Raw genomic sequence first — 15,938 nt, forward strand, 5'->3', positions numbered from 1 at the left:
GCAGTGGTATCAACGCAGAGTACTAGAGAGATAAATATATTATATATAGTCTATATGAAAAGTTTTATAAAAAATTAGTGCTTTGTTGTGGCCTTTAAGTGTAATCTTATGATTTCGAAATATTCTTGTTGACAACGATTTATCTAAATAAATTTTCTAGGAGATAATATTACTCGCAGATAATATTACTGTACGACCTTTCTGATAAAAGAAAAAAAGTTTTGTCTTATATTTATTGTTACCAAACTAACATAATAGAGGCCAAACATCATGTTTCAAAAATAAAGCAGTGGTATCAACGCAGAGTACTGTAATATTGCTATCAATAAATCTGATTCGTCGTAGTGACGCGGAATTTAAACGGAATTTGCGCTTGCTATAAGAATCGACAGAGACATCGGGATCGCGACACATTAACGATGGCCACGAGAATCATCGGGGGCTTTCGGTAAACGACGCTCATTACCCTTTGGCGCGTCTTCCGTACTTATAATGAGGGGTCAGCGGTTACGCCGAGGCTAACCAGCGAGGCGCGCATATATTGCGCAACGCGTCCACGGAAATAAATCTAGGATAGGCTGCTGGGAACGCGCGCGTGGACCGTTTTGCCTTCTATTTCGCCGGTTCGCCCTTCCCTTTTCCTCGCACATATATCTCTCTCCCTTCCCTTCCCGATCCCCCCAACCTATCGTAACATCTTCCGGCCATTTTCATCGTGCGTCCTCATCGAGATGCCATGGCGATCAACGCTGGGAAAGCGTTCCTCTACCTTCGCGCGACCGGGCGGATGATCGATTACGAACTATATAAAGGTCGCGAATTAATCCGGCATTAATAAATACACGTGTCATCGTCCCTCTTCGCGCTGCGCTCGACAGACGCGAACATTCATCTCGGCCCGTTGGAGGAAAAATGCCTTTACTACGCATCGGAGTACGCGCGACGCCGGGAACGGGGAACGGAACGGCGTTGTGTCATCATCATCATCGCACAGAGCTCTCGCGGACCGTCCACTCTCGCGTTTCGTCACTGGCGCCCTCAGCTGACGCGCCTCCCCTCCCCTCGGCTCTCGCGTCTCGCCGGCCAGCGAATGATTCGCCGCACACATATATGCATCTCTCTCTCTCTCTCTCTCTCTCTCTCTCTCTCTCTCTCTCTCTCTCTCTCTCTCTCTCTCTCTCTCTCTCTCTCTCTCTCTCTCTCTCTCTCTCTCTCTCTCTCTCTCTCTCTCTCTCTCTCTCTCTTTCTCAAGTATATTCGATTCGGCGCTCGATTCTCTCGCATTTGGCGAGAAAGGATGAAAAAAGGATACGACATATTGTAGGTGTGCGATGCGTACATTCGTTGTTACGCGAAAGATAAAGATAAGCTCGCAAAAATGTCTACCGCTGGCAAAACGCTTCGTCCCTTCTTCCCACGCGCAGACCCTCCACTCGCCGCATGTCGTCACGGAGCGACTCAGCTGACGCAAAATGGCCGCTCGACTCTGACAGCTGAAGCAGAAAGCTTTTCGAATTTTTCTGCAGAAACGCGATACAGAACGTCACCGAGACTGTTTCGCCTTGCGATGCGCGTACGGTCGAGCCCTCGTAACGGCACTTCGACGAAATATGACGTATTTCGCGAGAAACACGATACAGTATGGTATGGATGAGCAACGCGTGGGAGCATCTCGCTAAGCTAGGTGCTTTGACTCGAGCGGCCGGCCACTCGTACTCGTTTCGTCACCGACAGTCTCAGCTGACGGCGAAACACAACCGCCTGGGCGTTATTTTGCGTAACAGCTGATCGCCGCTCGCGCGACGAATACGCTGAAAAAATAATTCCATACTTTCGTCCATTCGTTGAAATTCGATTCCCAAGAACCGAAAGCATGAAGCATCATCCTCGCGTCGAATATTCGTGCAAAAGATCGGCGCATAAAGTCGGCGTCGCTTCGCAGAAACGCCGGGAACGCCGAGTACGCACGACCGAGGACATCGGAGAGGGGAGAGACCGGGCGGAAAGGGAGGGGAGGGGGGAGAGAACGGAGTGGAGCGTCTCGTCGGGCAGGCGCCTTTGCCTAAGCGCTCTAGAGCCTGCGATTTTTTCCCGTTTCTCTCGTTGTCCGGGCGGAGGGCCAATCAGAGTAAGTAGGTCAGAGCGAGCGACCAATGGGCGCTCGAGGCCGGGTCACGTGGCTTTGTTGTTATCATCAGCTGTTTTTCCCGGACGGGCGGGCGGCCGGCCGGCGCAGTGAAAGCCGCTTCGCAGTCTATCCTCTCAGTCCCTCCCGGTCGCTCAGCTGTGCATCACATGTCGGGTACCGCGAGTCCTTCTCCCGTACGAATCACTGTTAAACGTACGACCCGTCGTCTAGCTACGGATTTCCTCCGTCTATCATCGGCGCGAATCAGCCCCGTACTATTATTATGCTGTCAGCCAGCGTGTCCACGCCAACGCATCGCCACGAATCGATCACGAAGTGCCTCGAATATGCGGACGGCGTGACGGTGAACGCGGGCGACGGTGCACGCCGCTTTGTTGATACGCTGAGTTCTGTGTTCAGGCCGCGGAGGCCGCCGCGTCCCTCCAGCGTCTAGAGAGTATTAACCGCGATACCTTTTCCCCTCTCGTGCAAATTTAAACTGCCACCGCCATCGGCGGGCAGGCATATACCGGTGTGATCGGTGCGTGACGAAAAGCTGGACGGTACGATGACCTAAAGAGAGGGAGATAGAGATAGCGGGCAAGAAGAGAGAGAAAGAGAGGGAGAGCGTTCTCTGGAATTTAATCGAGTGGTGGCCGAGTGACATCCCTCGTCGCTCGCTCGTGAGAGCCAGCGTCCTTTCGGGGGTGCATGCGTGTTTAAATTTTGAACTTTCGATCTTCGCGCGCGTGCTTTCGCATCCCATCCGGTGTTGTGACTGTGGATCATCGCGAGTGGATGTGCCGTGCTCCTCGTGCTCCGGCATCGTGAACCATTTTTTCGAACATTGTTGTTGAACGGTGAGTGCTACACGCGTTTATCGCGAGTGAAGAGAAAAAAATAGAACGTCTATTATCAAAAGTGTGACAGAGAACACTTGGCGCGAACCAGTGAAGAGAAGTGTGAAGTTGTCCGCGGAGAGAAAGACACGATCGACTCATCTATCGATTTGATTTCGCGAGTAACACACGCTCAGATATACATATATACACACCCACGCATATACACACAGACACCCCGAGTGATATCGCGTCATCGGCAGAAGCAGCGAATAATGTCGACGGGCAAGAGGCTGGCGAAGCGCAGCATAATCGGCACCAGGGTGTGCGCTCCCGGCGAGGACGGCAAGTACTACAGCGGCGCCATTTACGCCGTGAAGACGCCGCAGACCGCCGAGTCGCCGCCGGGCCAGAAGAGCGTGACGCCGAAGACCCTCTACTCCGTGCGCTTCGACGCCGTTCCGGGCGGATGGCCGCCGAGCCCCAACACCGAGTACTCGGATCGCGACCTGATCGGTCCCGGCTTCGGCTCCGTCACCAGCGCCCGGCTGGTACCCGGTCAGAAGGTTTATCTCACGTACAACGGCAGGGAGATCCACGCGGAGGTCACGGAACATCGCCAGCATCTAGACGAAGTGGACGTGGTCATTGCACCGAACGGACAGGAGGTGAGTTTACGTTATGATGTGTACTGTATATATGTATGTATACGTATATATGTGTGTAAGTTTGCAAAGTTCTTCTCAATGTGTATGCGTCACACGTGTGACAAAATTTATCGCTGACATTATTTCCCGCGAAATTACGCGGTGTTAATTCTAATGTTATAAAAATTTAAATTATTTTTCTAGTTATGTATATATAAATCAGCGATGAATATCGCTCGCGAGAGGCTTTCATTCAGAGGGTTCATTCTCAGCAGATACCGTGCATTTTCATGGGAAAAATATTCGAGTATCAATAGTGCTTAGTAAAATTTTAAAAATTATATAAAATTAAAAGATTTATATAAAACAATGTTGTTAATCTTTTTTTTGCTATTAATTACAGCGATATTTTTTATTCCGCAAACTTGAGAAAATTTCACGGTATCTGCTGAAGTTTACTCGTACAAATTCTTGAAAGAGAGGCAAACAAAATTGCATGCGCAATTTGTGCATCGAGAAGGAGACTTTAGTACTTTTTCCAACTCAGCTTTAAGACGCGATGGGACGCGCATTCTTAAAAGAAACTGGCGTTCCATTTCTCCGAGAGTCATTTCAAAATAAACTTCGATAAGATCGAAAGTCGCGCGGAGCTTTGCATTTTTATTTGCGTAGTAGAAGACGCATTCTCTCGAGAGGAAGAGGATTCCGCGACGTTTTACCGGGGGAACCGGTTGTATAGACGCCGCACGCACATGTCACAATGCGATCGGGGGGTATTCTTAGCGTCGGACGGGTTAACGATCCTTGAAAAGATTAACGAATCGAAGGCGTAATGCGGGCATACCGTGGCGTCATATCCCGGGGTATCTCTCTCTCTCTCTCTCTCTCTCTCTCTCTCTCTCTCTCTCTCTCTCTCTCTCTCTCTCTCTCTCTCTCTCTCTCGCTCGCTCGAACGCAGATTAGCGCCCCGTTAAAGAGAGCGCTTGCGCGCGCGCTATCCCGTCCGTTTCGCGAGATGATCGTGCGAGCGCTCCATAACGGAGCAACACGCTCGTCCGATAACATCGAACGGCCAGTATCATAAGATCCGCGCGTGATCTAATTTCGTCAGATTCACATGCCACGATTTTTTCCCCTTCGCGATGAAACGCGGCGACGCGCTGTCCGAGATATTATAATCCGAGTTACGACGACCTTGTAAAGCTGTTGCTTCGCTGCGTCTCTCTTGCGAACGGCGACAAGATGAAGAGGATACGGGCCGCGAACTATTAAAAAAGAAAGAGGAATCGTAAAATTGTCGACGCGCGAACCGCCGCGGCCGACGACGCGCCGATGCGCGCGCGTGTGTGTCGTTAATCAGAAAATTTAATTTTCGTGACCTCGTTCCTAAAGTGGACGATCGAGTGGCTGGCCCATTTACGTGGTGCGCATGAGCGCGCGGTCTCTCCTCTCGCTCCCTGCGCTTGATGGGATAGATTATGGGTAGGAGGGAGGGTAGCTCCTCACCTCACCACGCGTTGCATCCCGATTCGAACGCGTTGCTAGATGCCTGGCTTCGAGACACACGCCGGAGAATCCAGCCGCGCCTCTTTTAGCTCTATTTCCCTTCTCATCTCGTCATTTTCGGCAGAAAAGCCTTCCGATCGAGCAGATGACACATGTAAACGCGCGCGCGCGCGTGCAAATGTGTGTGTGTGTGTATTAAATCTAATGAGATGAGACAAAGTAAATTTTGAAATATTTAAATCTTTATCGCATTTCTAATCTTTAGCTCTTACGTTTTTTTTTAATCCGCCGATTATTTCCGCTTATTAGACGATCGAATTAAATTAATTATTAAGTTACATGTGTAAAAAAATACCTGATACCTATTCTCTCTCTTTCTCTCCTTTTTGATGAAAAATGGATGAAAAATATTCCAAACAAGTATACAGTATGCTTGTTTATCTTTTTTGTAGCTATTATTGAAATGTAAAAAATAATTTTAAAAATTTTATTAAATATCTAGAAAATTCAATATATAAATTGTTATTCTCGCAGCTAGCGTCGTAATAATGAAACCAATATTAAAAACGCGACTCGAGTATATATATATTAAAATAAAATACATTCTTACACAATATTACCTATTTGATAGAGAATAATATAAAGTAATTTAATTGTCAAAATCTTCTTTCTAAAACAATATGACATGTTATTTAGAGATGTAAAAAAAAAACATTGAAAAAAACGTGTTTTTTCATTACTTTTGTAATATAATATAATTTATCATATTTTTTATTATAATATAATAAAAAAACTAAAGTTTTTATATTTTTAATTTATCTTTTTTTTTTTTGAAAATAATTTTAATGGAATAATAAAGCTTTTGCGGAAAATTATATTAAATGCAATATGATTCGGATAATTTTTAGTTAGATGCATAATAAAAATTTTTATTATGCATCTAATTGAAAATTGTCCAAATGACGTCGTGTTTGATATTTAAGCGTAAAAATTTCATTAGTCCATTAAAATTGTTTAAAAAAAAAAATAAAAAAGAATTAATTAGCTTATTAGTTTATTCACATTTGTGTGAATTGCGATTAGATGGTGGAAGCCAAAGATTTTGATATTCTTTAATAATAGTAAAGATATATACACACACACACACACACAAGACAAAACTTTTGAAATAAAACAAGACTTGCTTTTTTCACACAAAACACAGTAGTTTAAAAAAGATTTAGTTTTTTTCTATTTACATCTCTAATACTATCGAATTATTATATCGATGTCGCTGTGCGACGTCCAAATACAGTTTTACAAAGTTGACCAAGAAACATCTCGCGCTATGAACCCGAGACGGTAAAATTGAAAGTCGATAGGAACGGACGGGTTAACGAGTGGGTTAACAGAGGAAAACGCTCCTCCGCGTCGTTGACGTCACACGATCCGTACACGACGCGCGATCCGTCAATTTTCTCTCGGCTCGAATTACGGGCCATTCCGCCGCATGCATTTTTGCACGCTCATGAAAACGCAGTACGCCGTGATAAATGCCTAACGCGAGGAATAAACCGTCGACTAAAAATTTCCAAACGCTAACAAACGTTTTGTACTCTATTCAGGCTCTTGTCTTCGGCAGAATATTTCTGTTCAACACAAAATAGTAGCGATTTAACGAACGGTAACTCACTATACAGGGTGTCTCAAAAGTCCTGCAACAGTCAAATATCTCGAAAACAAAGGCTTTTTGAGACAAATGTTTCAAATAAAAGTTGTAGGGCTTTAAATGGCGCTTTAAGTAGTAATATTAGTAATATTAGTGTGACTATATAAATATCATTGTTAAGGCCTCGTAAAATTCACTTTAAAACTTTTAAATGAAAACCCCCTATTTTTGATTATATATTCATGTAGCTTATCTTAAGAGCTTTTCAAAACATTATAATAAAGTTTTTTCTCTTTAAGTATTTTTCGAGTTATATGAGGCTTGAAAGATACAGTATTTTTTTACGTAAAATACAAAATATCTTGCAAAACATTCAGTTTTCGGTAATTTTATTTTAATACTTTTATGCACAGAATAATGAGACCAATCAGTTGATGTACAGAAACGCATAATTTTTAAGAAAAAAATATATTGCAAATTGTATACATTTTCTTAAAAATAACTATGCGTTTTCTTTACACCAATGATTTGTCCAATTATTTTATGCATAAAAGTATTGAAGTAAAGTTATCGAAAACTAAATATTTTACAAAATATTTTGTATTTTAAGTCAAAAGACTGTAAACTTCAAGTATTATAATTCGAAACGCACTGAATGAAAAAATACTTTATTATAGTGTTTTGAAAAACTCTCGAGATCAGTTACAAGAATATACAATCAAAAATAAGGGTTTCTATTTAAAAATTTTTAAGTAAATTTTACATGGTCTTAACAGTATTATTTATAGTCACACTAACATTACTATTTAATGCGCCATTTAAAGCCCTACAACTTTTATTTGAAACATTTTCTTCAAAAAGCCTTTGTTTTCGAGATATTTGACTGTTGTATAGGACTTTTGGGACACCCTGTATATATATGCAAATAATAATACTGACGTTTGAATTTTGTAATAATACATTTGCTAATCGGTTTGCAACGACTGATAGGTCTCATCTTCCCCATTTACGTAATACTGCTCGCTAATCCTTATTAAAGACTCCCTTATTAAGCTTGTATTCCTACGTCAGAATTTCTTGACAAAGGGAGTTTTATCCCCTAGGTATAGGTTCGTATATAGTATATACCATTAAGCTCGGTGAAGCGTGTCGAAGGAATATACACGTAGTAGCGATCCCGCTACGTATAGGCGCGCTAAGATTCGTAATGAGAGGCACTGGCCGGCAGCACTCGCACGCACTCGTATGCGAAGCGATAGCGCGCTTTTATGCGCGCGCGAAGCGGATACGGTAGTACTCGCTCGGTGCACCGGCTACCGGGGGTGACCCCACGTGAAACGCATTAACGCAATCTCTCTCTCTAGCTGTCTCTCTCTGTCTCTGTCTCTGTCTCTGTCTCTGTCTCTCTCTGTCTCTGTCTCTGTCTCTGTCTCTCTCTCTGTCTCTCTCTCTCTCTCTCTGTCTCTCTCTCTGTCTCTCTCTCTCTCTGTCTCTCTCTCTCTCTCTCTCTCTCTCTCTCTCTCTCTCTCTCTCTCTCTCTCTCTCTCTCTCTCTTTCTCTTTCTCTTTCTCTTTCTCTTTCTCTTTCTCTCTTTCTCTACCTCCGTTAGACAGCTCAGGCGTGACCGGCGCGCGGCTCCATTTCGCAGAAACCGTGTTGTGTTGTGGAAAAACGAGCCGTATCCGTACACAACGCGTCCGGTTTTTCGCGGCTTTTATATTACGTATTATATTTCCCCTTCCTCCTCCTCTTTCTTTCTTCTCCCCTCCGCTTCTCTTTTCCGACTGTATCGCACATCGAAATGTCATTTTGCCGGAATCGCTCGATCATCTATGACGCGTCATTTATGACTTACATTCGATTGGATTCCTCCGACAAATGCGTGATATTTTGCATAGCGTAGAATTTTGGAGCAAAGTGTCGCTATCACCAGGTATATTCGAGTTTGAGGTAAACTGTTACATGTAAATTTTTTTTTCTTCGCGAAACCTTGCATTTTTGCGAGACGTCGCGTTTCCGCACACGTGCGTATAAAGCGATCGAATGCGCCGTCTCGATTATTCCCGGAGAATCGTATAAGAAGTTTTTATGACCCGGCCTGTACAACTCCTGTCACGCCGGCTCTAATCACGAGGCGCCGCGATTAATAGCTCGATAGAATTCCAAGGCGTAGTTACAATCCTTCAAACGCGAGATATCTCTTAGGCATTTGTTTACGCGTATAATATAGATAGGAAGAGGAGAACGGGTGCGCGCGTGTGGCAGAGTTTTAACGACGCCGAAGGTCGCTCAACCGTGAATCGATAAATAGTGGAGCTCGTTAATATAAAATACGTGTAGGTAGTGATTTTCGAAGCTTCTGCGATATCTTCTTGCGCGTAACAAGTTTATGCGCGAGACGCGGATATATTTTCCTCATACGCACTCGTACGCAACTAGTTTACGACGCAATGTTAATTCACTATTAACCTTTAACTGTTCGGCGCGAATCAAAAGTATTCGAAATAAACGTTGGAATAGCGCTTTCGGTATATAATTATGCATATGCATATAATTTCATAAATTAGCATCTATTTATTAGGCTAATTTTTAACATAAAAGTATAATTGTCGATAAAAATTAAGTTTCAGATTTACTTATTAAAATATTTAAAAATATATGTAATTTTTTTATTAATGCTACAATTAATATTGAAGGAAAAGCAAAGAAAAACAAAGAGAATCTTTATCGAACAAATTACGCAGCCTGCCATGTTAATGACGTATAAACAGCTGAGCTAAAGGTTAATGACGTAAAACGTAAATGATTAAGATAATAGAAAATGTATTACAAATGTTTTTTTGGTGCGTATTAGAAATTGTAGAAAAAATTTGATTTTGTTGTGCGATTAAAATTTATATACAAAAAAGTTGAGATGAAAGTATATAAAATTTAATAACCTGTTTTAATTATTAAAACTTGCACTCTTCGTGATATATGCGTAAAGATTTTAATTGCAACATTATTAAGTAGTAATTAAATTTAACGCTTGGTTTGATATGTCAGGAATGATTAATACTACAGCATCATTGCCAAAAGATCTCAACGACATTTACAACGCATCTTTCAGTCGTTCGATCAATCGTCACTTTTCCATCCGAGAGAGGTGTAGATTTCACTACCCGCGGTCATGACTTATCAATCTTGCAAGGTTAAGTCATTCAAATACGTAAAGCGTCAACACTGAGGCCAATGGATGGTCATGCATAACGCAGTTGAGTACTGCTGAATCGCGAATTTTATTGCAACGAAATGATGGCGAAATTTTGCGCTCGAAGAACACGCGGTGGGAGAGTGCTTTTCGTAAAGTAAACATACACAACATTTTTGCATAAAATTTACATTTCAAATAATTTCGAAGATATAAATTAAATTTGTAATTAAAAATCTTTCCAGAGACGCGATAAAGAACTTTCTATCGATAAAAAAAAACTCTTCGTCTTTTATTATGTATTTTATTAAAAGAACGGATTAAAATAAAAGTAAGCATTGATCGAATGACTGAAATTAATTATAAATCTTTTTGCCTGGAAAATAATTAAATTTATATTTAGAATAATATTGTTTTTCCATATTTATTATATATTAAATATATTTATTTTTTATCCTAAATATATCCATAGTTAATAGTTATCATCGCGAAGAGATAAGAGAAAAAAAAACAGATTAAGATTTTTTAAAATTTATAAAATTTGATGAGTTTGTAAAATTTGGAATTTCGTCATCGAGAGACTTTGAAAACCAATATTGCACATTCGCATGTCGACAGTTTTTCGCGCGTTTCCGTGTTAAACGCGGTGAAATTTGCGAATAGCGGTATCGGGTATCATTCGCTGGAGACAGCGAAAAAAAAGGCCGCGGTTGAGTACCGCCGCGGGGCTCCGGATGTATTTCCCTCGCGATGACGAACGGGAGAAGGAGAAGGCGGCGGAACTCTGCGGCGCTACGCGATTTTAGAGTCCGCTTCGCGGAAAGTGCACCGGCCGGCCGGTCGGCCGCGCCACGGAAATATCCGGCTGTGCATGCGAAATAATGGCCACGTTTAACGGTGTCACTCGCCGCTCGATCACCGGTACGGCACGGTACGGGTACGATGGGACGGGACGGGCATGAGCCGATTGAGTAAGAGAATCCACGCGCGCGCGCGCGCTCCTCTCGTGCGTGAATCCAAAGATAGACATCCCGGCACCGGCCGGCCGCCAGCCGAACCTGACTGCCCCCAATTATAATACATACGAGTACATACATATCACGCGCGACTACGACGACGACGCGAGACGTAAACAACGCATCGAGTGCGTGCGGGACTCGCGTTCTACCGGCGTGGTGTGTTGACCGCGAATGGACGACTGTTCATACATAAAGTCGAGGTATAACTATCGTTGCATGCATCCCGCGAACTTGAATAGCGCGACATATATCGGTATATCGCGTCCGAAACGAGGAGGATCCATAAGATTTTCGGTCCCCTCTGAATTTCGTTTTAAAATATCAGAAACGTTTCATTTTTTGTAAGAACTTGAAATCAGGTGATTTTAGGCTAAACGGACGTATTTTGAAGCCTGTAATACCGATTAATTATACCATTTTTACCATCAACGTTCTTGTGCCATCATCTTACACTTGTGTTGTGTGTGTTTCAGGTGGAGAAAAAAGTTGAAAGCATTTATATATTATTAGTTTTAGCTGATTTAGATGATTATGGGGATGGATGTGTTCAGTTAGCAATCAGCGTATTTTAGGTATGTTATGTATAGGCTATTTATTTTGGAAAAGTTATGCTAAAAGAATGCTGATACTAAAGAATATGAAGTATTTGATTTGATTGTTATTTTACACACTAAAATGTAATACAACATAACACACACATAAAATGTAAGGAAATGATGTGTAGGTGGCACAAGAGCGTTGATGGTAAAAATGGTATTAATTGATGTTACCAGGCTTCAAAATATGTCCGTTTAACCTAAAATCACCTGATTTCAATAGTTCTTACAAAAATAAAATGTTTCTGATATTTTAAAATGAAATTCAGAGGGGGCCAAAAACCGGCTTTGTGGGTCCTTCTCCTTTAATTTCGCGATTTTTAAAGTTTTTTCTTTTTAATTTTGTAAATGATTGATATTGATGTTTTCCTCTCATAAATGTACGTATAAAATGTTGATTCGTAATCTTGAATAACGTTCGTTGATTGGTTAGCCTCAGAAACGTTAGCCCATCTGGTACTTTGTTTCGTCATTGACCCAGTATCGGAAGACAAGCTACGCACAAATATATATATATACCGCAGAAATTGTTACGAGTATTACTAGTAATTGGATAATATTACAGAGCGTATTAACGGAAATTATACCGACTGTGTACATATATGTGTGTGCGTGTAGCTATATGTATATATCCGTATATTGCGAGATTATTGTACAAATATTTGATTAACCGGCGCGTCTGTCTTTTGCGACGCGCAAAGGAAGGTCTCTTGCGGATGTTTTTCCGTAAACCGCGCAATCGGGCCGCATTATCTGGGCCGGGGGCTAACGCTTCCGGCAAATAACTCCGTCTTATCTCTCCCGTGTGGCCTCTGGAGTTTTAATATCTTCTTGCTTTTCCTGGCTTATTCGCGAATGCCAGTTCATTTGATTGGTGCAAGAGAGCCTAACTCTTGCGTCCATCCAACACAGCTGCCGACAGCCACAAGATGATATCCAACAACGCATAATTCATTGCTCCAGTTGCTCTCGCCACGTGACGGCAGGTGGCCAATCTAATCTCTCTCTCTCTTGTCTTGTCAGGGATATCGCGAAGCTAAAAGCTAAATATCCCATCATGAGATGGGTCTGCTCGCGTTTATTATTATACTTTTCACTTTTCACGGATCGGAAATTTTTGCGACAAGACGAAACGGATAGCGAACGTTTACATCCGGTTTAGATATCGTGGTTGCTCGTTTAGAATAGCGAGAAAGAAATATATATTCATTGTCGATCGGAGAAAGTTTGCCCCTGGCCATACGATATCTTTAATAAATTATCGTTTCGCGAATATATACAATAATGACATCCTCGTGCTAAATGCGATATGTGAGGTGTTTATAAAACGGGCAATTAAATTTCTTCAAAATATATTGAGAAAGTTACGTAGACTGGAAAACGATACCGTGAATATTTTCTTACGTAAAACTCTATATTATACATATATACAAAGACACATGATATATAATCTTGGTTTTATTAAAAAAATTAAATTATCTTATGACTTGACCGCAACTGTCAAATGTTTCGCAAATAAAAATAAAATCAAAATAAAATTAAACGTTTAAAATTAATATTGATCGTTCAACGTTAAATGTACGGTCAAGAATGCGAATTGCAGAGACAAACTGTCGCATTGTCTGAAACGGTATTCGCGATTATATGAGAGATTTCTCGGCGCTGTGCGCTGAATTATGTCATACGTGCTCGCATCACTTGGTCGGTAAATAGGTTACGCAAGATGGATCGCGGATATCTACTTTGCACGCTATTAAACCAGGCCAGCATCGCCGGCGTGTGTGCACGCGTTGTTCGCGAGTAATAGCGAATCTAAGCGCATGATAAACAGCAGCGAGAGAGAGAAAGAGAGAGAGAGAAAAGTCGCTCCAGAAGTGCGCCGGAGCTGCCCACGTTGTACATTAAACGACACATTTTACCAGATCGGCACGTTTTAAAGTACGTTAATCATTTCAATTTAAATAAAAATTTTTTTTTAAATAAAAGCAGAAAAAAATATGTTAAAAAAATATGTTTCATATAACTATAATAGATATAATTAAAAAATAAAATAGAATAGAATATATGTATAATATAATATATGTAATATAATAGATATATAATAGATTTGTGAATAGAATAAACTTATCCAACACTCGCTCATCTTTTAATCTTACGAGATATGTTAAATGTTATCTATGATTTATTGCCCGACTATTACTACAAATAGTAGCTATAACTCTAGTGTTTTTTTTCAAAAGCGTCTCTAGAAAGTGCATCTGGTGAATGTTAAGACATTTATGACACCTAGCTTAGCTCGCGCTCTTCGACCAGAGTTCTGTTACCCGCGTCGGCCATGCGTGTAGCAGCGCGCGCGACTTTCTTTTTATTAATATAATCAGACACGCCTGTTGCCACGAGCTGAGAGTATAAGCCGAGAAGAAGTCGATGAACTTAACTAACTACGCGTCTTAAGGATTGTCTGTGTCGCGAGTTCGATTTCTAAATCTTTCTCTTTTTAATTTCTTCGAGTCGTCACGGTACGACTCGAAGATCTCTTCTTGCGACATCGCATGCTTTCTCGCGATTATTTCGCGATACGCGAATTCTTTCGATATTAATCCGCAATCACATCACGCGCTAAAAAATTTTTTTTCTTACGCCATGATTATACGTGAATTATTCTCTTGCAAATAATTTCAACTATCTTTATATTTATAATCTATTGTGACGTATAAATATTTAGTGAAGGGAGAAATGCTTGGAAACTTATAAATAGTAATTAAAGTACTATAGTAGGCAAAGACAAAAGAGCAGCGGACAAATAATATGAATTGTCTCTTCAGTAGAGTTTTTTATAATACGGAGTAAATTTTCTACTAATTTTTGCAAATTAAGCTACTGTGCCTCGCTTATATTTTACCGTTTTATAAAAAATATAGAGCAAAACCTTTTTTTCCTTAACCCGAGACCATTCACGCGTTAACGATTGGTTTCTGAAAAAAAAGACATCTCAAGAACTCGAATTGCCATAACGGGGCTCTAAATGCCACTCGGTTCGCCGTTAAAGAAAAACCCCGGTGCAGTCGATAAGTTTATGACGTAAGCGGAAGTTCATCCACTCGAGCTTGAACGAGCGTCACCGATATTCCCGGTGCGGTTCAAAAGAACCGACCGTAACACTCACGATACGGTTCTATATTACATATCAAGCGCTGTAGAAACTTGATTATATTCGCGACGAATTTTTTTTATACAAAAGCCGGATGTAATAAATGATATAATCCGCCATCGCAGCCAAGCGTTATCGTCCACCTTTCTCTCTCGACTCGCGAGCTCGAATTCGAGTTTGGGAACGACATAACGCGAATTGAGTTCGCAAACTTGATCGTACAGGGCAACCCCTGTTCTCTCCTCGGGTTGCTGGCAGAGATGCCAGATTGCAGACGAAACAGCCAGTTTACAACCAGTGGAGGGGGTAGACTGGCAATGCACTGTGCATTGCCAGCCTACCCCCTCCACTGGTTGTAAACTGGCTGTTTCGTCTGCAATCTGACATCGCTAGTTGCTGCCGGCCGGCTCCGAGAGAGTCGATTCCCCCCTCCTCCTCCCCCTTGATTCCGCGGCGAATGCCGACGTCGTGTCGCAACCATTAGCACGCTTGGGCACAATCACCTTGGATATTGGAACGGCTTTGTCACGGCTTGCAGCGGTGCGACGCGATCGCGAAGGAAGGTTCGTCGCGATTCGATGTGCGACACGGGGTCCTCCTTCGTAATAAGTTGAATTGCGCGTCGTCGTCGCGACAAGGAGAGGAGTCGGAATTGCGAAACGGAACGCGCGCGTGTCAGTATGCCTTCACCCGCTTCAGTCGCTGTCGTCATCATCGTCCTCTTCGTCGTCGTCTTCGTCGTCGTTCTGCAATTCCTCTGTCGAACGAAATAATCGCTGCTGACTCGCCCACGCTCGTCGTCGCATACGCATGCTCGTATCGTGAAACGTGTGTTATGACTCTGCCGTTATTTGCGAACCTAAAGAAAACTTTGGCCCGGTTCTTTTACGCCCCGCGATGCGTAAATCGACAGATCGCGCTCTTTTTCTGTTTTCGTAATCAATTTACTGCGAAATTTATGCAAATTACTTATTCAAACGCAAGACAAATGGATTTAAATATATGTTTCCAGATTGAGTTTTCGAACGCGAGAGTGATAAGATACCCCGCGTCGTGTAAAATACGATCGTAAAAATGTTGCGCGCAGCTATGAAGGCTGCGATACGGTTTAGATATCGGCTGCAGGAAGTGGAATCGAAGCTTCTACGGCTCAGCGTATCTAAACTATTATATTTTATTAACTTCAGCACTTATATATACTTGATTGAAAACGA

The 15,938-nt window shown here is 42.0% G+C and overlaps 1 protein-coding gene across 2 annotated transcripts in view; it reads left to right on the top strand.

The window, feature by feature from the left end:
* The first annotated feature begins 2,138 nt into the window (after window positions 1-2,138).
* Window positions 2,139-15,938, top strand: part of Glut4ef (Glucose transporter 4 enhancer factor) — a 96,069-nt gene continuing 82,269 nt past the window's right edge. Inside the window, exon 1 of one of the 2 annotated variants that reach the window (XM_083038931.1) lies at window positions 2,139-3,635. In XM_083038931.1, coding sequence (XP_082895057.1) covers window positions 3,243-3,635 — 393 coding nt within the window. In that variant the 5' untranslated portion in view covers window positions 2,139-3,242. The remainder of the gene's footprint in view (window positions 3,636-15,938) is intronic. The other variant, XM_083038932.1, reaches the window with a different exon arrangement.

Source organism: Prenolepis imparis, unplaced genomic scaffold, assembly GCF_030444845.1.
Source record: "Prenolepis imparis isolate NDT839.2.m4 unplaced genomic scaffold, iyPreImpa1.0 SCAF_5, whole genome shotgun sequence".
Taxonomy (NCBI): domain Eukaryota; kingdom Metazoa; phylum Arthropoda; class Insecta; order Hymenoptera; family Formicidae; genus Prenolepis; species Prenolepis imparis.